At 43.7% G+C, this 23,822-nt stretch overlaps 1 protein-coding gene across 3 annotated transcripts in view; it reads right to left on the bottom strand.

Annotated features, from left to right (window-relative positions):
- Nucleotides 1–2,100: 2,100 nt before the first annotated feature.
- ythdc2 (YTH domain containing 2) overlaps nucleotides 2,101–23,822 on the bottom strand; it is a 62,858-nt gene continuing 41,136 nt past the window's right edge. For 2 of the 3 annotated variants that reach the window (XM_084058176.1, XM_084058175.1), the window contains exons 24-32: nucleotides 23,171–23,379; nucleotides 21,440–21,635; nucleotides 19,266–19,372; nucleotides 15,594–15,713; nucleotides 13,670–13,854; nucleotides 11,033–11,210; nucleotides 9,417–9,590; nucleotides 5,176–5,364; nucleotides 2,101–3,610 (exon numbers count right to left, since the gene is read on the bottom strand). In XM_084058176.1, the coding sequence (XP_083914302.1) occupies nucleotides 3,482–3,610; nucleotides 5,176–5,364; nucleotides 9,417–9,590; nucleotides 11,033–11,210; nucleotides 13,670–13,854; nucleotides 15,594–15,713; nucleotides 19,266–19,372; nucleotides 21,440–21,635; nucleotides 23,171–23,379 (1,487 nt within the window). In that variant the 3' untranslated portion in view covers nucleotides 2,101–3,481. The remainder of the gene's footprint in view (nucleotides 3,611–5,175; nucleotides 5,365–9,416; nucleotides 9,591–11,032; nucleotides 11,211–13,669; nucleotides 13,855–15,593; nucleotides 15,714–19,265; nucleotides 19,373–21,439; nucleotides 21,636–23,170; nucleotides 23,380–23,822) is intronic. The other variant, XR_014600830.1, reaches the window with a different exon arrangement.

Below are 23,822 nucleotides of genomic sequence, written 5' to 3'. Positions count from 1 at the left end.
AGCCTTCAGTGTGTGTGTGTGTGTGTGTGTGTGTGTGTGTGTGTGTGTGTGTGTGTGTGCGTGCATGCGTGTGTGTGTGTGTGTGTGTGTGTGTTCAGCGTCGCTGGTAAAATGCTGTTCAGTCATGGTCATTCAAGTCAACTGACTTTCATCCAATCCAAGCCTCATTACATCTCACTGCTGACGTCACCATGAAATGTCTTCAAACATATTAAAAAAACGAGAATAAAAACATTAATTTCACTTCCTCCTTCACTAAGCAGCCATGGCTAAACCTCACCAGTTACAGTACTAGAGGCAGTCATGTTGATCTGAACAGTTGCATCGTTTATCTGGTGTTTTTTTTTTTTTTTTAGGTTCTACATTGTTCTCACACTCTTTTTATGTGATTATTTACCAGTGGTGGAAAAAGTAATCAAATGTTTGATTGATATTTGTCACTGCACAGGCTGGGTGGGAGGCGGCAACTGTCAGCGGGGAGTGTTGGGCGGGAGGAGTAGACGAAGGCTTTACGTCCTCCCGGTTGGGTCTCGTCAATGGCAGGTGAGTCGGTAAAATAAACAATAGTGACAACACACACATGTAAGTGGGGAGTAATCAATTGTCATGACTAAAATCGGAAGAAAAAGCTGTAAAGAGCACAAAAGTAATAATTGAGAAACAGAACGGAATGTCCTCGTCCCCAACTCATCAAATACGTACGCTTGGTCAAAGCCCCCAGGCCTCACTTCACGATGTCCTCTGTCGCCTTTAACCTATTAAGACCGGGAAAGCATTTTCACGATCCTTTTCCAAAAAATAGCAGATCTACAAGCTCATAGCGCGGCTCATGTAGTTATGAGCTGGAAGATGGTGGAAGCATAGTGCAGGAAGACGGTGGAAGATTGGTGGGCTATGGACATTTCCGAAACCTTCCTATACACATCATTGATGGGGATTCCAAGCCAATAGAAACTACAACCTTTCTCCTCCTGTAAAGTTAACAAGCTGAAATAGAAGCCATTGCTATTGCATTAATAAAAACAATAAGAAGAGTTTGAAATCTTGTTTGAAATGACCAAACCTGCCTACCGATGATGTCACTGGTAGGCAGGTTTCTGAACTGTCCACAGCCCTCCTCGATAGAGAGTAGACAGACATGGCGCCATCTTTTTAAATGACTATTAGTGAGGACCAATTGTATGAAGTTGGGTTCAACATGGATGAAGTGCTCAACGTTAAAATAACTTTATTATTCAAATAACAGCAGCAGAACAGCAGCAAAATTACACAACAAATTCACAAAACAATGAGAGAATTGTCACATTGGTCTAAATATTGTAAGTTAAAATATATGTATTATAATTTAAAAAAAAACATCACCAAAACAGCAGCAAAATGACAGAAAAATACAAAAATAATGAACCTGTTAATATGAACCCCATGGAACTTGGGATGCGCTCGATTCTATCTGAAGAGAATGTTAACACTGGGTCTCGGTGCTTCTCAAAGTGCGGTCCAGGGACCCCCAGGGGTCCTTGAAGGTGGCGCCCAGCAAAACTAAAGTAAAGTTTAACCATTTTAAACCCAGATAAATTGGCTATTTGAAAACAGCGTCTACTTGAAAAACAATAATTGTGAGGTTGTATATCTGCTACAAAAAAACTAAAGAAAAAACTAATTCGGAAACGTTTTGAATGTGTTTGACACATTTAAAGAACACAAATCTTGCATGGGAGGTCCCTGGCATAAAATACTTTCTGATGGGTGGGTCCGAAGTCAAATCCACTGTTGTTATCGGACAACGTAGAAACGCAAATGGTCACCAAGACTTTCTGCTTCTTCATTACGGAGCAAGCAAATTAGGAGGGTAATTAGAGAGTAATTAACAGTCTGGATCGAGGGCTGTGTTCTGGTGTGTGGTTGGAGTGGATAACTTTGAGCGGAAACAACGCATGTCCAAAACCGTTTCTTTCTAAACCCATTAAGACCGGGAACGCATACTCTGTCATTTTAGATTGTTTTGCTATAACCATTATTTTATACTTTTGGCGATTCAAAAATAGCAGATATACAAGCTCATAGCGCGGCACAGAGTGCCAAACTCTGTGCCGCAAATCCTTGAATAGCCAAAGTATAAACTAATGGTTATAGCTAAAATCTAAAGTGACACAGATGTGTTCCCTGACTGAATGGGTTAATATATAAAAAATAAAAAAAACATTTAAAATAGTGAAAATAACCGATCTACAAGCACACAACGCCTCGCCATGCAAGGCGTTGTGTGCTTGTAGATCGGCTATTTTCACCTACTTTTGTAAATGAAAATCTACAAGCATTGAGCTTGCAGATCGGCTATGTTTGTTTATTTTTTTTAAAGTTTGTTAATTTGTAGTTAAGTGTGGCTGTGGGTTTTATAAATATTGAACCAATTATGTTTTAAATTTCCGGAAAAGTAACAATTCTGTACATACACGGTTTCCACCCGATAGCAAACAAAATGGAAGTCGTCGTCATGCATTGCGTAGTGTGACGTCTGACTGCAGAATCTGTACGTTGTTGGGAGTCAGTGCGTTTCGTTGTGTGGTTATAGTCAGTGGATATGGACGTGGTTGTGTATTGGAGCATTTTCATGCACTTGTGTTGTCTGTATTGTTGTTTGAGTCAAATAGGCTCTATGCACAGCAGTCATATTGGAAAGATTCACAGGTGTCTTCCTTCACAGGTGTTACCAATGATTCCAATGAAGGCTCTGTTCCATTTAGTGTAGCACAGCGGTTCTCAAAATGATTTGTAATTTCAAGGACCCTCCCCATAACTCTGAGAGTGTACAAATGGAACCAAATGGACCCGTTGCATTTGTACGCACACCAGTTAAGGGGCCATTTGGAACCCCCCCTCAAGGAACCATGAGGAACCCCAAATTTGAGGAAAAAAAATGAAAATTGAATTGAAATCGACCAGAATGTTCCCAATGAGCCAACATGCTCCGTTTTAGACCTGAATGGAACACAGCCTTAATCGGCCTCATTGATAACACCTGTGAAGGAAGAGGAACAATTCCTTTCCAATATGGCTACTGTGCATAGAGCCTCTAGGGCGTTGGTTCTCAAATTGGGGTCCGGGGACCCCCAGGGGTCCTTGGGGGGGTTCCAGCGAGTCCCCAGCAAAATGTGTTAATATAGCATCACAATAATTTTAACCAGTTTAAAAATTAGCAGTTATACAAGCTCATAGCGCGGCACCGAGTGCCGCGCTATGAGCTTGTAGATCTGCTATTTTTGAAAAATCGAGAAAATGTTTTTTAAACCGAACATTTGGAACTCAAATCTTTGCTTCTGGGGGGGGGGGTACCTGGAACAAAATATTTTGACATGGGGTCCGCGGCATAATTACATATCATTTTGGGGGTCCTTGACATGAAAAAGTTTGAGAACCACTGCTCTAGGGCAGACCTTGTGTTTATGTGTTGTGGTCTGTGTGTGTTTGTGTTGTAGATGGATCAGTGGATCTTCAGAGCGGACAGGTCTTCAGGCACAGTGGGTTGTGGGTTCACTCCGTCGGCGTGCTGGCCTCTGTACGCCGTCTCCCACAGCTGGAGCAGCTGAGAGCCGACTTGAGGCTCCAACTCCTAGACGAGACGGACAAAAAGGATAATGAGTCGTAATAATCATGATATGCCGCTCGGGTGGCGCAGTGGTAAAGTAGCTGCCCAACACCGCCGCGGAGTATGGGGGGTTCGAATGCGCCCCGCTTTGTCGAGCGTCTATACACAAACACAATGGGCTATATGTACAGCAGCCATATTGGAAGGAAATTGGGCCTTCACAGGTGTTACCAATGATACTAATGACAGCTCTGTTCCATTTAGTGTAGCACAGTGGTTCTCAAACTTTTTAATTTCAAGGACTCCCATAACTCTGAGAGTGTACAAATGGAACCAAATGGACCCTTACGGGTCCATTTGGTTCCATTTGTACACTCTCAGAGTTACACACCCGTAAGGGGCTATTTGGAAGCCCATGAGGGTCCCTGGACCACACTTTGAGACCAGAATGGAACAGAGCCTTAATTAGTATTATTGGTAACACCTGTTAAGGAAGTAAGAAGAGGCCCAATTTCTTTCCAATATGGCTGCTGTGCATAGAGCCTATTGGCCCGTGTTCGGGGGAGGGAAGCCCGGGGTGGGAGGGTGGGGGCTCCTCACTGGTAGCTGATTCAACAGCAGTGGCTATACACAGACATGTGTGTGGGGAGGAATCAATTGGCATAACGACTGAATTGGGGACAAAATGGGGTAAAAAGCAAATACATAAATATAACTGGTTTAGTTTAACGTGAATCCGTTGTTTTATTTCCATTTGCAGGGACCATGGCACATGAGTTAACATGAACTGAAGGTTAAATATGCCAGAGGTAAGGGCCGTTCACAACCAAGCCCTATAACTATAAAAGTCTCTATAGTTCACCATTATCGTTGCTGTAGTTGTGCTGTGGACTCTGCCATCCATTTGGGTTTTTGTATAGTTATAGTTTAATTTAGTTTTATGTATACAATTTTATACATTTACAAAAAATTCAATGAATGTAAAAAATATATAATTAACTCATTCACTGCCAAAAATGACTTTTTTCCCATAGGCCCAGACTTACACATATCCACTTCCTGGTTAACTTATTACTTAACACATCGGGTGCCAGAGGTTTATTAAAATAGTATACGTTCAGTGCCTGCATTTCTTCCATCTACTTACGTTGATACGTTTCGTGCTGTAGAAGAAGCCCCGACGCGGAAGTGCATGTAAACAAAGCGTGCGTTCGAGACGGCGGAGGGTCCCAAATAACGCCTGGAACAATAATATTTCTAACGCGATCCTCCATTGCAGAGTGATCGCCGATCGAAAACGTCTCACTTCCACCACGTTAAAAAGAAATGGAGATATTAAGCTTTTAGTCAAGGAGATAACATTGGAGCGGCCGACCGGGAGGATTTTTGACATGGATCCACACCCGGCCTCTCCTTCTCGGAGACTCCTTGGATGATCCCAAAGTTTCGTTAGAGCGCCCCACGCGGGCCCCACGTATAAAATAAAATTGGGTCAAAAACGGTCCGGACCGTTTTCAGCACTTTTTTTTTTACTATGTATTTTTGCAGAAATTTTATTTTTAATGGATTTAAGTGCATCTCTCACTAACCTGTCCGTCGCGGCTGTTCTGGACCTTCCTGTTGTCGTTCCAGGGGTTGAGCAGCTGCTGGGCGAACTGGAAGGGCAGGCTCTCCGTACGGATCCACTCCACGCCGAACACCCCTCCCGGTCCCGAGGGGGCGGAGCCCCAGTCCTCACAGCGCTCCTCGCCGACCCCCGACGTCATGCGAGCGTAGCCCTGGCGGAAAAAACAAACCGGCGTTGCCAGATTAATGCGAGAGAACCAAGCAACCAGGTCTATGAAAACAAGCCCTGAAAAGAAGCGAGTAAGACACGAGCACTTTAACTCATTCCCTGCCTAGAACGACTAAAACGACTTCTGTCCCATAAGCCATGCCTGCCTAGAACGACTTTTGAAAAAAAAAAAAAAAAGAAAAAAAAAAAAAATATATATATATATATATATATATATATTTATTTTACATTTTGTTTTTTTAAATTTGACCCAAAGACGAAGGAGATATGATTTTTCGAAGATCTAGACTCCCATCCACTTCCTTGTTAACTTAAAACTTAAAAATTCTGTATCTCGGCTCCTGAGTACTTTTTTTTTCAATGAAACATCTTGGCAGTGGGTGATATTATAGCAACATACGTTTTTTCAAAAAACTGTTAGGATTTATAAGACATTTGTAGAATCCCCAGAAGTAAAGATTTGAGTTACAAATGTTCGCTTTAAAAATATATATATTCAAAGCACACATTTTCCCAAATTTTCCTCCAAAATAGCAGATCTACCAGCTCATAACACGGCACTCGGTGCCGCGTTATGAGCTTGTATATCTGCTATTTTTGAATAGCCCAAAGAAATCTAAAAATGACACAGATGCGTTCCCGGTCTTAAAAGGGTTAAACCTTTCAGACGTCGGCTGTTTGAAAATAGCAGATCTACATGCTATATACAAGCATAACCACTATTTTATTAACCTGGTTGGTTCCTGGTCAAATGGCATCCACACTGAAAAGGAGCGGACGCAGCTTAGTGGGCAGAGAGGCCGTCGGCTAATCAGAGGGTTACATGTTCTATGTTTAGAAGTGTCCCTGAGGAACACATCTAACCCTAGAACACCAACGTTGGGTGAATTTCACCTGAACTATAGGCTCTATTCACAACAGCCATATTATGAAGACATTCACAGGTGTTACCAATGATACTAATGAAGGCTCTGTTCCATTCTGGTCAAACAGAGTCAGGGTGCCGATATTGTGCATGTTGGCTCACTGGAAAGTAACACTCTGTTACACCAGTGGGTCTACAGTTGGGGTCCAGGGACCCTCGTGGGCTTCCAAATGGCCCCTTACAGGTGTGTAACTCTGAGAGTGTAGAGTTATGGGGGTCGTGGAAACCACTGTGCTAGACTAAATGGAACAGAGCCTTCATTAGTATCATTGGTAACACCAGGGAAGGAAGTGATAATATGGCTGCTGTGCATAGAGCCTATCCACCTGTTTCCTAGGCTTTTCACTGTGTTCCACTTCCTGTCTTTTGATCCAATGAAACCGGTCAGATGACTAATGATATCCAATGAAATCCGACAGGAAGTGGAAAACACACAGCCAAGAAACGCGTGACTCCATAGTCTAAACCAGTTGTGCATGATTGGCCAATACGCTTGTGCAAGGACGTGCTGTGATTGGCCAGTAGCCACTTTGAGTGACAGTTGGGGCAAACGCTCTCACCAAAACATTATTTACTATTCTGTCCCTATCGGTACATAACTCGAACGGCGCTGAGTTGACTAACAGACCATCGGCCGGTCGACGCGGGCACTCGCGCCTGGAGGCACTCGGGCGCGTCTCCTCGGCCTCAAGGTCTGCTGAGTTGGTGCGCCTCCGTCATGGTCCAAAACTATACTTTATCGGCGAAAAAAAATAGTCCGCGGTTGTTTGAAAAAGGCACTTCCGCGTTGGCCACAGAAGGGGGCGTGTTTATAGCACAACTGGTTTAGACTTAAACAGGTGGATAGTAATGATGTGATTCTCATCATGTTGCTGATGTCTGAGGTGGGCGGGTCCTTGGGTACCTTCAGGATGCTCACTGACGTCACGTTGTAGAAGGTAGGTTTGTCTCCCTGACCCCATCCCTGTTTTTTTTGTACAGGGTGGTCTTCAGGTGATTTTCACCCAACGTTGGTGATAAAAATTCCATACTCCCGCAATGGTCAGCTGATGCAATTAGACTGTGCTTTCAATGGACACGGCTCACATGTCCCAGGATTGGGTGGACCAAAGGAAAAGTTCCCAGCTCCATTTTTTTTTTTAAGGAATATTTTGTTAACACATCGGGTGCCAGCATTTTTTCATAACAACTTACGTTGGGTGCCAGCATTCTCCCCATTGACTGCGCCTTACTGTTTAAATCTGTAGACTCCGCGACGAGCAAATCCACGTAAAAAAAAGCATCCATTCATGTTGAGCGATGACCGTGGCTACAGCCTGGAACCATAACATTTCACTTGCGAGTTACAACGGGGGGGGATCGCGCATGACCGGTTTTCACCACAGGAAGCGGATTCGGAGATATAGAAGTTTTAAAGAAGGAAATAGACAGGAAGTGGACGGAAGCCATGTTTTTGTTTCCGGTGATCCATTTGGCCTATCCTTCTTAGGGTCACAATGGGTACTCCCAGGGCTGCTCTAGCCCCGCCCGTGCGGAGAAAAACGAAAAAAACAAAAAGACTGAACTCACGGTCCAGACCGTGAACGGCACCAGAGCGCCACTATGTAAACACACGGTTCAGACCGTGATTGGCACCCGATGTGTTAACAATACCCATATTTTTCACCTATTTTACTGCTTTTTTATAGGGCCACCCCATGATAACTGTGAAATTTTCATTATATTGTGTAAAATATACCCAACGTTAGTGATGGTGTGACAATTTTCAACGTTAGTGTTCTAGGTCTAACCCCCAAATACTCCCTCCTGAGTATCGGTATCACACACATTGGTATCACACTCAGTATTGACCGTTATGTACTGTAAGTTACGGGGATCGGGAAGGAAAAAATGGTATAGGTACATCTCTACTCCTGAGTGCTCGTCATAACCATCTGAGCAGCCTTCAGCTGGGAGCAGCCTGCCCCTTCCCATTACATTGTCACAGTCCATCAAAGTTTTTTTAATCCTTAGTTAAGACTAAGCAGATTTTATTTGATTTCATTTCAACACATTGTGTTTATGTGTATGGCAAGTGTGTCAGTGCATGCACTTTTTGTATTTGCTAATGCTTTGTTGATTTTTTTTTCTGAGCAGCACTTTGATCAAGATTCTTTTTTTTTAATCCATTCAATCTGAGAACGCATCTGTGTCACTTTTGATTTCTTTGGCTAGTCAAAAATAGCAGCTTGTCGATCTGCTATTTTTGAAGAAAAAAAAAGAAAAAGTGTGCAAATCTTTGAATATATCTATTATATATATATATATATAATATATACAATTTGAATCCTGCGCCATGTCGGTTGTCAGTATGTACGTATGTCGCCAGTGTGACGTAATCTGACATCACGCCAGTGTGACGTAATCTCACGACAGCATGACATCACGCATGACATCACATCCTACCTATAAATTCTAGGATGCCGTCAGATCGCACCAGTTCGACGGCTTCCATAGTGGGTTTTGGTCATTGGAGAGGTGATGCACGTCACCTCTTTCTGAAGTGGGTACTTTCAAAGCCTGCCGTGGATTTAGCACAAAACTCTCTCTCACACTGTGAGGTGCCTGTAAGGTGGCACTGCAAAGTGAACGACGCGTCACGCTAGACGTTCGGGCCGCGTAGCGGCCCGAACGTATTCTACAAATGTCTTCTAAATCCTAACAGTTTAAAAAAAAACGTATGTTGCTATACCAGTGGTGCTTCAACTCTTCCATGTCAAGGACCCCAAAATGATATGTATTTGGCTGCGGAACCCCATCTCAAAATATGTTGTCCCAGGGAGCTTGCAGATCTGCTATGTTTGAATAGCCAAAGAAATCTAAATGACACTGATGCATTCCCGGTCTTAAAGGGTTAAATGTGTATATGAATAAACATGTTGTTTTTGTGCACCTGAACTGGGGGGAAAAAGCAGCACCAGTGAGAGATTTCACATTCTCAAAGTGCTCATTCAATACCTCTGGGTGCAAAAAAACAATATACACATACAGAAAGAAAATAGTCATGATACCATGGCCTATATGGGACCTTTTGAAACCCAAACAAAGAAGGGTTCTATAATGCATGTCACCTGGAAGTATACGGAGCCTTGCACAGTGAAGGCGAGGTAGACGGCGTGGCTGTGGACAAAGGCCGTGTTGAGTTTGAGCTGGTTGCCGCTGCTGGTGGACCAGACGCCTCTGTGCTGAGACGTCTCTATGTGACGGAAGCTGCCGCTCTTCATGACGAAGTACTGCGCCGCCGACTGGCAAAGACACACATATGCAAGGCGGTGTTAATTTTTTTTAATGCGGTTTTAGTCAGTCTTATTAACCACTTGGACCCTCTATAGTTAGTAAAACTGACCTTGCACCAGTGGTGGGAAAAGTACTCAAGTGTTTTACTTAAGTAAAAGTATCGATACTGCAATATAGAAATACTCTGTTACAAGTAAAAGTTCGGAATTCAAAATGCACTTGAGTAAAAGAACAAAAGTATTGGCATCAAAATGTAATGAAAGTATCAAAAGTAAAAGTACTCATTATGCAGAATGTCCCATTTCAAGTTTTCAAATGTATACATATATCTTTTGAAAATAGCAGATCGTCACATCGCAACACATTGTGAGCTTGTAGATCTGCTATTTTCAAATGGCCGAAATGTATATGGGGCTGCAGTGGTTAATGTATGTTTTGTAATAATAATCAAAGTCTACAAAGTAACTAGTTACTAAAGTTTTCAAATAATTGAAGTGGAATAAAAGTACAATATTTGCCTCTGAGATGTAGTGGAGTAGAAGTAAAAGTATTGGAAATACTCAAGTAGAAATACCTACAAATTGTACTTAAGTACAGTACTTAAGTAGATGTACTTAGTTACTTTCCACCACTGCCTTGCACTGCATTTGGTTCTGTACTTGGTGCGCTCTATCTCAACCAGCTCACAGTGAGCTTGTATATCTGCTATTTTTTGGCAAATGTTCCCCGCCAGAACAGGGATGCTTTCCATGGTGCAAATTGCATCCACATAATAGGGTTCATGGGGGTATTCTAGGATCTATTAGTCTCTAAATTGATAATGTGGGATGCATTTGTGTCCATTTATTATGGTGTTTGTAATCATTTTGTCATTAGCCTGGCCAACTCTGTTGTCTATGTATGGATCTGGTACAGCCTAATCTTGGTGGCCATCCTTATTGACAATACAATGTGCTGTGAATAGGCTCTATTCACAGCAGCCATATTATGAAGAAATGCACAGGTGTTGCCAATGATACTAATGAAGGCTCTGTTCCATTCTGGTCAAACAGAGTCAGGGTGCTGATGTTGTGCATGTTGGCTCACTGGAAACACTCTGCTACACCAGTGGGTCTACAGTTGGGGTCCAGGGACCCTCATGGGCTTCCAAATGGCCCCTTACGGGTGTGTAAGGGTCCATTTGGTTCCATTTGTACACTCTCAGAGTTATGCGGGTCGTGGGAACCACTGTGCTAGACTAAATGGAACAGAGCCTTCATTAGTATCATTGGTAACACCTGTGAAGGAAGTGATAATATGGCTGCTGTGCATAGAGCCCATAGTCCATATTCACCCGGCGGCCATTTTGGAATTTAACATTGCGTTGCTGTGGCAACTGGGGTGGCATTTCATTGACTTAATGGCAATATGGCCGCCGTGTGAATATGGTCTATAGAGCAGAACTGGATACCTTTCCAGAGGCAGGCGAGCGATCGGAGGCGTGTTTGGACTGCGGCGAGGCCTTGTCTCTGCTGGACTGCTTGGAGGCTGGGGACAGCTTGGTCTTGGAGGCTGGGGACAGCTTGGTCTTTGAGGCTGGGGACAGCTTGGTCAGTGATGACCCTGAGGCTGGGGAGAGCCTGGAGGACCTGGAGAAGTGGACAGTTTTAATTCATAAATGTTTAAGGAGTGTTTCCCCAAGGCATTTCTGCTTTAACCCATTAAAACCAGGAACGCATCTGTGTAACCACTTAAACCATTGCTTTATACTTTGGCTATTTAAAAATTGCATATATACAAGCTCATAGAAAAATAACTAACCCCACCTAGGGTATGGGCACTGATGACGCGGAGGAGAGAACACACCCCCAGCGCCCACAGCGTCCCCGCCGGGAATCAAACCCAGGACCTTCTAGCTGTGAGGCGACAGCACTACCGACTGCGCAACCGTGCCCCCCGTTTATTCTGTTTATTGTCGTTTATTTTTTGTTCTAGGAAAGGAGGGCCACACAAAAAGCCCTCACCGAAAGTGTCAGGATCTGTCTCATTGTGTTTTTCAGTTGTATTGTTCCCTGTTCTCCTTGTACTGTTACTTTGTAGTGTTGTCCTAGTGTTTCCTGTTTTGCTTTGTTGCTTCTTCCTGTTTTGTCTCGCCTGTATTTAATTGCATTTGTAGTCCACCTGTGTCCTGTTCAGTCTCAGCCATTCATGTGTTGATTGTATTGTTTGTTTCACCTGTTTCTAGTTAGTCTTTGTGTATTTAAGCCTCCCTGTGTTCAGTGTCCCCTTGTTCGATTATAGATGTTGTCATGGAATGTCATGCCCTTGTATGTCTTAGTTTGTTGCCAGCCTATATCTTGTGATCGAGAATAAATGTTCTGAGTGTCAATACTGCCTCGTGTTCTGCATTTGGGTCCTGCCAATACCTATTCGTGACAGTATAATCGAACCACGATGGATCCAGCGGAACAAAGACTTTTCAGAGAAAAGGTAGAGAAGTTTGACCATGCTGTGTCTTGCCTCATCGCCGCGCCTTCCAGTCAGCGGGCTGAGCTTCATGAGTGTGTTAAAACCCAGCAGTTGTGGTTAAAGGAGAGACCTTGGGTCAGCCATTTTGTCCCTCATCTGCAAATTGTCCAGGAGAGGCTAGGGGCCTATCTCCAGCCCAGCTCTGTCTCCCCTGCTTCCCAGCCTGCTCGTCCTGTGAGAATCGGGATCATGAGCCTGCAGCCTGTACCTAGCTACACCGAGCCAGGTCCAGATCAAGGTCCGTACGTCGGCACCAGCCTGGCTCTGGGGGGTCCTCGTCGGGCTGGCACCAGGAACACGGCCTTGGGTCGTGTTGCCACTTTTACTACTGCCCAGTCGAGGCCTCGTAAGAGGTCTGGTCGCCGCCGCTCACATCGCCACCGACGCACCTCACCACCCAGCGATACTGAGTCGCCCCCACCCAGCGATACTGAGTCGCCCCCGTCCAGCGATGCTGAGTCGTCCCCATCCAGCGCTACTGAGTCGTCCCTGTCAAGCGATGACGACATGCCGCCACCGCCCAGCAGCGCCAGAGACTCGCAGCCGCTGCCCAGCAGTGCCGGAGCTCAGCCGCTGCCCAGCACGCCGCTACCCAGCGCTCCTCTGCCCAGCGCTCCACTGCCCAGCATCCCTCTGCACCGCACCACCCTGGCCAGCACGCCGCCGCCCAGCACTCCTCTGCCCAGCACTCCTCTGCCCAGCACGCCGCCGCCCAGCACGCCACCGCCCAGCACCCCTCTGCCCAGCACTCCGCTGCCCAGCACCAGTCCTTTGGCCACTCTACCTGTCTGTCTGTCCGCCTGTCTTCCAGTTTGTATGTCTGCATGTCTGTCTGCTAATCTGTTCGTGCGTCTGTCTACTCCCCAGTCCTCTAATGTCCCTTCTATACTGTTTAGCCACCTGTTATGTCAGACTGCCTGTTTGTCTGCTTGTCTGACTGTCTGTCAGTTAGTATGTTTGTCTTTGGGTTTGTCTCAGTTTGTGCCTGTCTGTTTGTCTGTGTGCTTGTCTGCGTGTCTGTCCTCCTGCCTTTCTATGTGATGTCTGGTTGTATGTGCGTTCCACTGTCTCTCTGTCTGTCAGTGTTTTCTCGTTTCTCTGCCCGTTTCTGTGTTGCCCTGGACTAAGCCCAGTCCAGTGTGTTTCCGTCCAGCCCAGTCTAGTTCCTTGCCTTGCCAATCCAGTGTTTTGTGCATTGCCCCAGTTTTCCCTCCGTCCGACCCCTCCACTCGCCTGTATTTAATTGCATTTGTAGTCCACCTGTGTCCTGTTCAGTCTCAGCCATTCATGTGTTGATTGTATTGTTTGTTTCACCTGTGTCTAGTTAGTCTTTGTGTATTTAAGCCTCCCTGTGTTCAGTGTCCCCTTGTTCGATTATAGATGTTGTCATGGAATGTCATGCCCTTGTATGTCTTAGTTTGTTGCCAGCCTATATCTTGTGATCGAGAATAAATGTTCTGAGTGTCAATACTGCCTCGTGTTCTGCATTTGGGTCCTGCCAATACCTATTCGTGACAGAAAGCTGCTAAGTTTGGTCGTCAGGTGAGACAGAGAATGAGATTACTATCCATTACATTACCTGTTTGTGGGGCTGGACACATCTCTTCTGGGGTCTTCGGTGGCGTCTCTGTGTGGGATAGGGGGCGATGACCTGCTGCTGACGTTCTTCCAGGACTCCGTCTCACAGTTGCTGACGGGTCGAGGCCGCTGGCCGATGCCCGTGGGCTGCTGCATGCCTGCAGCCTGCTCCTCTGTTCCCAGGACCTGCATTGGTGACCGCACAACAGTGTTGCCACATGGTGAGAGAAATAAGCAACCAAGTCTATGAAAACAAGCCCAACAAAAGAGACTATAGGCCAAATGAGCACTTTAAAGCTATACCCATAGGCTATTTCAACAAAGCCCATCTAGCTTGTAGATCTGCCATTGTAAAAAACAAATCTTATATAAGATTATAATATCTATAATATTTTTGAAGTAATTCAACAAAATGTAATGGAGGGTCCCTGGCTTTGTTTTTAATCCTGTTGTCTCAATCACTGCTGTAACTACAGTCACCTATATCACTTTACAAATTGAACGATAGCGTTAATCATCGCTATTGTTGTAAAGACCCCATGAAGACCTATGTGGCATCTAAACGTCGCCCGCCAGTTCTATAAAAAAATTATTAGCGTTAGCCGTAGTATTTACATTACCGAGTATTGAAGAAAGGGGGTGTCGGTTCGCACCGGGGGGAGGGGAGGGGGGTACTGCGAGGGGGTTCTTTAGTGTAATGGAAACGGCAGACTCAATATTTACATATTTAAATATTGAGTCAAGCTACTTCAAAACTGTAAGCTTTATACAATGCAGGGACACACACCCTGAAAAGTTTGGTTGGGCATAACTCAAAGTATCGTTATTCCATCTACAATACTTCGTCAAAATTATTTTTTTATTAGGGTTAAAGCTGAAGTAAATAAAAACATTTGAACCAATCTGTACGGTAATTATGTTGTTAATACAATATACAAATACAATGTTAGTTCTATTATAACTAGTACATGTACAGTGGTTGTAGTTGGTCTCCCTGCTCTTCTATAGAATTTGTTTACTAACATTGAGACTGACGCACAGGTGATTGTTTCACGCAATCAATTCCCAACCTGTTGTTTCGGGGTGCACTGGTTTCAGCGCACCCCAACCCCCTCTTGTGTGTTTGCTAGTGAGGCGCGTCCTAGCAAGACCTGATAGAATGGGTTTCATTGTGCGCATACTGGTTGCACGCATACTGGTTCTTATCAATGTGACTTCGTCTGTTAAGGGGTCTATTGAAACATTTACATGTTCTGGTCAGGTCGGACACCTACTGGTTGATAAGAGGTACTGCATGAAGGTCAAATCACAGCCTCAGCTCAAACTTCACTATACTGTAGCTCAACAGATTAGAGAAATTAGTGACTAGAGATTTGCGCTGCAGTCTGGTTGTAATGAGTTTGTAATGAATTTGCGCTGCAGTCTGGTTGCAATCGCTCTTTGTGTACTAAATATATACTTTTCAATAGAATCAAAACAGATGATGATCTGTTTTGATTCTATTGAAAAGTATATATTTAGTACACAAAGAGCGATTTTTTTAATACCAAGTATCCTCCTGTTGACTACACTAGGAGAACAAAGTTGACTTAGTGTATAGTTTGGTGATGCATAGTATCATAGTAATAAATAACTATATAGGAATAAAGAAAGAACAAAGTCTCAAGACTGAAACATTTTGTCAGGCACATTCTACATATTGTGGTATGCTAATTGTTTTAGGAAATAGCGCTAGTGTGCGCCTGTCTCCTAAAACAATTAGCATACCACAATATGTAGAATTATGACGTTTTAGGTATTATCATTCTGAACCAACACACATTGCGGACGGAGGCTTTAAACTTTGCTTTTATGAAATATCTGAGACCATTAGGGTTTTATGGAAGATACTTGTGAGCATGTGCTCTATTGCTAGTTTGACGTACAGTGACCAGGGAATGGAGGATGGCTTCGTCCTGTTGGGTCCAGGGCTTAGACGGAGCACGGATCCTCCTCAGGAACATGCTGTGCCACTTCTGTCTCAGCTGAAACACCTGGCCTGCAATCTGATACAACACACACACACACACACACACACACACAAAATTAAACTTGATGTTAAGTAGGTTTTGTTTTTCATTTAAAATAATTGACACTGTATTTGAGACAAGCCTAATTTGACTAGAAAGAAAAGCATCTGGGGGGTTGCAGGAGGGTCGGAAGAAAAGCTGTCAGAGGTTCTGAATAACGTCAAAATGTGATCTAACCCACCTTTCCCTTTTTTAATTGAATAATTTATTAGTCAGAAATGTACAATAAGGGCCCCTACATACTGCCCGACATTTAACCCATTAAGACCTGAGGCAGCGTCTAAAAAAATTCAAAATCCTAACAATTTTCCGGAAAAAAATATAAAAAAATATTTTTCACGATTTTTCAAAAATAGCAGATCTACAGGCTCATAGCGCGGCACTCGGTGCCGCGCTATGAGCTTGTATATCTGCTATTTTTGAATAGTGCAAAGAAATCTAAAGTGACCAGGTCTTAATGGGTTAAAATGGTCGGCGAGTAAACAGATCGTTAAGCATTTCACATTGCACAAGTTTCTCTCTTGAAATCGGGCTCTATATATATCGTTGTGGTTCTCGCACGATTGATTGGTCGGCGACAGGGGTTCACGAATTGCAAGATATTTCACCACGATGTGATCCCGACCCAATACATACATTTGTTTTTATTCCAAACGTCTCACGAAAACGTGAAAGGCTCCCGTGATATATTATGTGCGAGACCGAGACAGGACGCTAATGATTGACATTAAATAATTCTCTATTTCTCTGTGTGTCTGTCTCTCTCTCTCTCCCTCCCTCTCTGAAACAAACGTTTCAAAAAGTCAACCACGGTGCAATTCAGATCAGAAGCAGTGTTGCCGTGTCTGCTTATTATAAGCGAGTTTCTTGTAAAAAAATATTGGTGGTTGCGTTTTTTTTAGCTTATTAATATTTCCAAAGTGTAGTTGCTTATTTGGCCTTGTATTGGTTGATGACAATATTACATGTCATCAACAAATAGTCAAATACAAACACTATGTACAAAAGAGATGGGCAAATGACATTTACCTCCACCTGTGGTCTCCTGAAAGATGTTTTTTTCCAGGCCATTTTGAAAGAAACCAGTGTTACACATTCTTTAACGGTGTCAGGGCATTCCACATTTTGTGGCATTGTAGTAGAATGAGAATTGTCCCATGTTTGTTCTAACATTGGGTGGCACCAGGTCATGGTCGCTCCCTCTAGTGGTGTGATTGTGGGTGTCTCTCACTTTGGAGAAGTAGTTAGACAGGTATGAGGGTACTGAGGGCACTGTCTCTTTGACAATATTAGCCCATTAACACATTAACCGCCAAGAACGTAGTCCTACGGTCCGTTAAATCCAACTGTTAAGCGCCGAGACCGTAGTGCTACGGTCCGGCTGCTTTTTCCTTTTTTTCGATTATTATTATTTTTTTCAATTTTCTACACGGACCACCACCGGAAGTGGAAACTATTTGCGATCCCGTTTTTTGTTTCCCGTCGGCCTCCATTCTAAGGCGCACACTAAAACCCCTGTAAAGCCCTTGTAGTTTTTTCTCCTCGCATTTCCCATGTTAACATTAACGGTCAGAACTCAAACATGGCGGCTCCGTTTGACACGTGGTCTGCACTAGTAGACGCAGGGACATGTGCACGTTGTTTACAAACAGTCCATCGCGCATTCTAAAGGATTTTAACGGGGCCTATGGCGACGTGAAAAAAACAAAAAACAACAATAAAACCTTGGCACTGATGAGTACATTCTGAGATTAGCCCTTGGCAGTGGATGTGTTAAGACCGGGAATGCATCCATGTAATTTTAAGATTTTGGCTATTCAAAAACAGCAGATATACGACCTCATAGCGCGACACAGATTGCCACACTATGAGCTTGTAGATCTGACATTTTTTGAAAAATCTTGAAAGTGTGTGCAAATCTTTGAATATATATATACACATTTAAAGCGGAAAAAAAATTACTCCGATCTGTGCTTCTGGGGGGTCCCTGGAACAACATATTTTGAGATGGGGGGTCCGTGGCCAAATACATATCATTTAGGGGGCCCTTGACATGAAAAAGTTTGAAAACCACTGATTATAGAGACATACGTTTTTTCAAAAAAACTGTTAGGATAGAAGACATTTGTAGAAATCCTAGAAGCAAAGATTTGAGTTACAAATGTTTGCTTTAAAAAAATAATAATTATATATATATATATATATATATATATATATATATATATATATATATATATATATATATATATATATATATATATTCAAAGATTTGCACAAATTTTCATGTTTTTTAAAAAAAAATAGCAGCTCACAATGTAATGAGCTAATGTACCCCCAAGCGGTTAAGTGCAGTGATGACGGTATTGAAGTGGAGGCGTTCTCCACCTGAAGCTCAACCTGGACAAGACCGAGCTGATGTTCCTCGCGGGGAAGGGCTGTCCGCACCGAGACATGGCCATCACCATTGATAATGCTGTGGTGACGTCAACTTACTTATAAAATTGAATTGAACTCGGACTGCGAAGAATCTGGGTGTGACCCTGGACGATCGACTGTCGTTCTCGGCAAACATCGCATCGGTGACACGGTCCTGCAGATTCCTCCTCTTCAACATCAGGAGCATTCGCCCCTTCCTCACGGAGAAGGCAGCCCAGGTGCTCATCCAGGCTCTTGTCATCTCCCGCCTGGACTACTGCAACTCCCTCCTTGCTGGTGCTCCGGCATCTGCCATCAGACCTCTGGAGCTTGTTCAGAGAGCTGCGGCTCGTCTGGTGTTCAACCGCCCCAAGTTCTCCCACACAACTATCCTTCTCCGTTCTGTACACTGGCTCCCCGTAGCGGGTCGCATCCAGTTTAAAACCCTGGTGCTAGCCTATAAGGCAGTGAAAGGAACAGCTCCTTCTTACCTCCGGGCTATGGTCGATGCTTACACCCCTGCCCGACCACTTCGGTCTGCCACCTCGGGGCGACTGATTGCCTCGTCACTCAAGGGTCCTTCTGGCCGATCTACACGGTCACGACTTTTTTTCTGTTCTGGCCCCACAGTGGTGGAATGAACTCCCCACTGATGTCAGGACAGCAGAGTCACTGCCCATCTTTCACCGCAGGCTGAAAACCCACCTCTTCAGGAAACACTACCCTTCCTCTTCGCCTTGCCTACTTGTTGTTAACTAGTTGTACAAACTCTTGTTTTATTATTGTACTGTTTTATTGGATCTTCTTTAGTCAATACACTTATTTGTTTTAGCTCTTGCTCATTTGATTTTGCTATTTTGTCTCATCTGTTTAAGAAAGTAGGTAGCTGATATATTGCACTTTTACCTTAGCGCTAGGTATAGTCTTGGTTGCCTGTTTTAGCAGAAAATGCACTTAAGACTTCTGGTGATTAGTAGTTTCGTTCCCTACCTATGTTGAATGCACTTATTGTAAGTCGCTTTGGATAAAAGTGTCTGCTAAATGACTGTAATGTAATGTAATGTGATAAAAGCGTCTGCTAAATGACTGTAATGTAATGTAATGTTCTCTCACCTCGCCGTCCAGTTGGAAGCGAAGCCACTCGTCGATCTTCAGCTGAGCCAGATGAGCCACCGGGCGCTCCTCCACCTCACTGTCACTGCTGTCGTTCAGCCCATCGTCTGATTAACACAACATGCATATTCATGATCCGATTAGCATACACATTAACTGTCTCACTGTCACTGCTGTCATTCAGTGTAAACTATGCAGTGGTGGAAGAAATGTACAATTTAGGCATTTAGCAGATTAATCTCATCCTGAGTGATTTACAAGTGCGAGATCAGCATAAGCACGAACTATAGTCAACATCTATGGTTAACCCATTAAGACCTGGAACTGTGTCATTTTTTGATTTGAGCTAAAAAGCATTATTTTACACTTTGGGCTATTTAAAAATAGCAGATCTACAAGCTCATAGCGCGGCACCGAGTGCCGCGCTACGAGCTTGTAGATCTGCTATTTTAGAAAAATCGTGAAAATGTGTGCAAATCTTTGAATATATATTGTTTTAAAGCGAATATTTTTAACTCAAATCTTTGCTTCTGGGGGGTCCCTGGAGCAAAATATTTTGATGGGGGTCCGCGGCCAAATACATATCATTTTGGGGGTCCTTGACATGAAAAAGATTGAGCACCACTGATATAGAAACATACGTTTTTCAGAATACTGTTGAGATTTAGGAGACATGTACAATCGGCTTCAGGTCTCAATGGGTTAATGTTGACATGAGTAAGAGTGCAGAGAGAACACCGTAGTGCCTCAAAGATACCTAGCATCTGTCTAAACCATTGGTTCTTAAAGTGGGGGGTCCCCAGCAAAATGTGTTAATAAAGCGTCAATCATTTTAACCCATTTATCCACATTTTATACTTTGGCTATTCAAAAATAGCAGATGTACAAGCTCACAGCGCGTCACTTTGTGCCACACTTCGAGCTTGTAGATCTGCTATTTTAGAAAGATCGTGAACATTTGTGCTATATATATATAATGCATATTTTCTTTTAAGCATTTTTAACTCAAATCTTTGCTTCTGGGGGTCCCTGGCACAAAACATTTTCAGATGGGGGTCCGCGGCAAAATATATATCAATTTGGGGGTCCTTGACATGAAAACGTTTGAGAACCACTGGTCTAAACAACATGCAAGCTAAATAACATTCTGTACATCTGAAGGGAAGGCTCGTCCATGATTCCTGCGTCAGCTGGCGGGAAAGGTTCATGTCTTGAAGTGTCATGCCTTTGGTTGCCCTTTTTGGCATCAAAATATAATTACAGTACCAAGTAAAAAGTACTCATTATGATTGAACAAACCTTTTCAAAATTGTTAAACCTTTTCCCAAAAATAGCTGATCTACAAGCTCACAACACGTTGCATCGTGACATGTTTTGAGCTTGTAGATCTGCTATTTTCCAATACACTTAACACATAAGCTGCCATGGACGCAGATCTGCGTCCTATTAGATAAAACCGTGGGCTGCCAGAGTAATCTAGGACGCAGATCTGCGTCCTAATGTTTAATTTAGTTAATAGACGATCACACTGTTTTATTTACATTCCGAGATCAGTTTCGTTTTCCACTCACCTACGCTTCACCCGGAAGAAATTTCAGCGATTTCCGTTTCCGGTTTCCGGTTTTAGCTTGAAAAATGCGCTAATGCGGCCAAAACACGTTTTTTTCACACGGTATAAAAAACGAACGGAGAGCTCCACTTCTATTTTCTTTGGTCTGGGTGACGAACAGTCATCAGCGTCGTGTATCACATCGTATTTAAGCCCGATCAGCGGTTGTCGAAAACGTCACATCCGGTTTATGACGTACTGACTGTTTGATTCTGTTTGGGGGGGGTCGAGCGAGTCAGCAAGGTGTCAATTTGCTGCTCTCTACTGGTCGATCCTCGTATGTGTTTATAACCACATACAGACAAACTTAAATTAATTTAAATAACAAAATAACAAAACAAAAAAAACACCAAATCGCTGGCAAGGGGGTGAGTACATTATGAATAAACTCTGGCAGTCAATGTGTTAAGTATACAATAGGGCTTAGGTGATTAATGTATGTTTTGTCATAATAATCTACTGTAAATCAGCGACTTGTGAATAAAGTTGTCAAATAACTGTAGTGGCGTAAAAAGGCACAATATTTTCCTCTGAGACGTAGTGGAGTCAGGCCTGGAAAACCTACCTTTTTGTATGGTGGGCTCCTGCAGAGCAGAAGCGGGGAGCCTGGCCGAGCCACCAAATATGGTGACGGTGACAGGTGACACCATGGAGCAGCACCGAACACTGGCTATCCTATGGACTCGCGTCATCTCGTCATAGATCAGCCAATCAGTGGGCAGAGCCTGGACAGACGCCATCTGTCCATTGGCTGGGGGGATCTGGGTGGAAGAGATGAAGGAAAAGAAAAAGGTTCATCCCGTTCGTACAAAGTACAGCATCTCTTTAATTTTCTCCTCTCCAGGCGGACCCGGGGAGCCCTGAGGGGGCACAAGACTGCCCACCCTGAACTAGCCTTTAACTGGGAACCCGGCTCATCATCCGAACCACGTTACCCACGGGCTAGAAGAGTGACTTTGAGAGCTGTTTCACTGCACAATGTAAGTAAACGAGGAGCTTATTTTTTGAATGATCCTAATGAGTCTAAATAATAGAGCTATTTTTGATATCTCGCCCACCTTTGGAGTAACATCATGGGTATGTACACAACCCAAACCTCTACCAAAGTGTCTTTTGTGTTGCCTGTTTAATTTATTTTTTACTTGAAATAATTTGATGGTACATTTCTTAGTACCATCAGTTATTTTAACTTTCTGTTACCCTCTTGTGATGTTTTGTGAATGTTTTCTTTTTTCGAATTTGGGTTAAGTTAATCATCTACCATGTTTGCTGCTGTCTGTAGTAGTGCATAGGTGTATGCCATTTTGCTCATTTCTTTGAAATGTGATTTTGCTACTAACATGCATGTTTGCATGTTCCATACACTGCATGAGAACACTACAAGGCTATAAAGACGTTTCACAAAAAAAAAACGCTGTCTCAACCAATCAGAAGGTCTCAGGCTATGGAACGCTGGAATCTCACTCACTAAAGCTGTGCTAGTGTTTACCCTGCAGCTCTCACAGCCAACAAGGGCTAGGGCTAGGCCATGTAGAATTGATTGCCTGCCTTAACTAGAAGAACGGTGTGCTCTTCCTCAGAGCGCAGATTAGCGCTAATCTCTGCCAGGCCGGGTTGTCTACCCTGGGCAAGCAAACTTTGGAAGTCAGTCATAGCCTCTTGGAATGGGAAAAAATCTTAACCTTTCAAAGAATGTTAACTAATCTTCTTAAAGAAGAATCTGAAAATGTCAATGACAGTTGATAAAACCCAAAGTTTATATTATTGATATGTTGAACATTTTAGCATTCTAGATTCTCATTTGTTATTGTCTCCGCCAGGCCGAAAGGCATGGCGAGAGTATGTTTTACCCCCTGTCCGTCCGTCCGTCCCGTCTGTGAGCAGCTAATCTCCGGCACCGTTGGCCCGGTCGCTGCGAAACTGTGCACACACACTCCCTGGATGCCAATTCAGAACCTCTGCCCCAATTTTTGTCTCCGCCAGGCCGAAGGCATGGCGAGAGAGTATGTTTTACCCTCCGTCCGTCCGTGTGTGTGTCCGTCCTGTCTGTGTGTTAGCAACTAATCTCTGGCACCGTTGGCCCGGTCACTCCGAAACTGTGCACACACACTCCCTGGATGCCAATTCAGAACCTCTGGCCCAATTTCACATGGGCCTGTTATAGCGCCACCAGGAGGCCGATTTGTGCAAAAATGCTCACAATGCTCTTGTCGATCAGCTATTTTCAGCAAAAGCTTTCCCCACAATAACAGAACACTGAAAGCATTCAGAGAGAGGAAAAGCTGGCCCAGCGTACCTTCTTGTTGCCCTGTGGCTGGCAGAGCACGGAGGTGGGATGGAAGCGGATCTTCTTCTCCTTGTTAGAGGACAGGGAGCAGGTGTGTCTGTCCACGTGGATGAGGTTGGGGTACATGCCTGCCACCAGCGCCGCCTTCACCACCGACCAGTTCTCTGAGTTCAGGTTCACGTCGCGGATGTCCCCGGCTCCGCGCGCGCGCACAAAACCTGGCGAACACGGGATGGTCAGGCTAACTGTGATTAGCAATTTATTAACCCATTGAGACCTGAAGCCGATTCTACATGTCTCCTAAATCTCAACAGTATTCTCAAAAACGTATGTTTCTATATCAGTGGTGCTCAATCTTTTTCATGTCAAGGACCCCCAAAATTATATGTTACAAAATATTTTGTTCCAGGGACCCCCCAGAAGCAAAGATTTGAGTTAAAAACTGTTCGCTTTAAAAATATATATATTCAAAGATTTGCACACATTTTAACGATTTTTCAAAAATAGCAGATATACAAGCTCATAGCGCGGCACTCGGTGCCGCGCTATGAGCTTGTATATCTGCTATTTTTGAATAGCCAAAAGTGTAAAATATGTCTTTTTAGCTCAAATCTAAAAATGACACAGTTCCAGGTCTTAATGGGTTAACACATTGCCTGCC

The sequence above is a fragment of the Gymnoscopelus microlampas genome, assembly GCF_963454915.1.
Source record: "Gymnoscopelus microlampas genome assembly, chromosome: 5".
Taxonomy (NCBI): Eukaryota; Metazoa; Chordata; class Actinopteri; order Myctophiformes; family Myctophidae; genus Gymnoscopelus; species Gymnoscopelus microlampas.
Note: the sequence above shows the minus strand (reverse complement) of the source record. Positions and strands in the feature narration are given on the sequence as shown.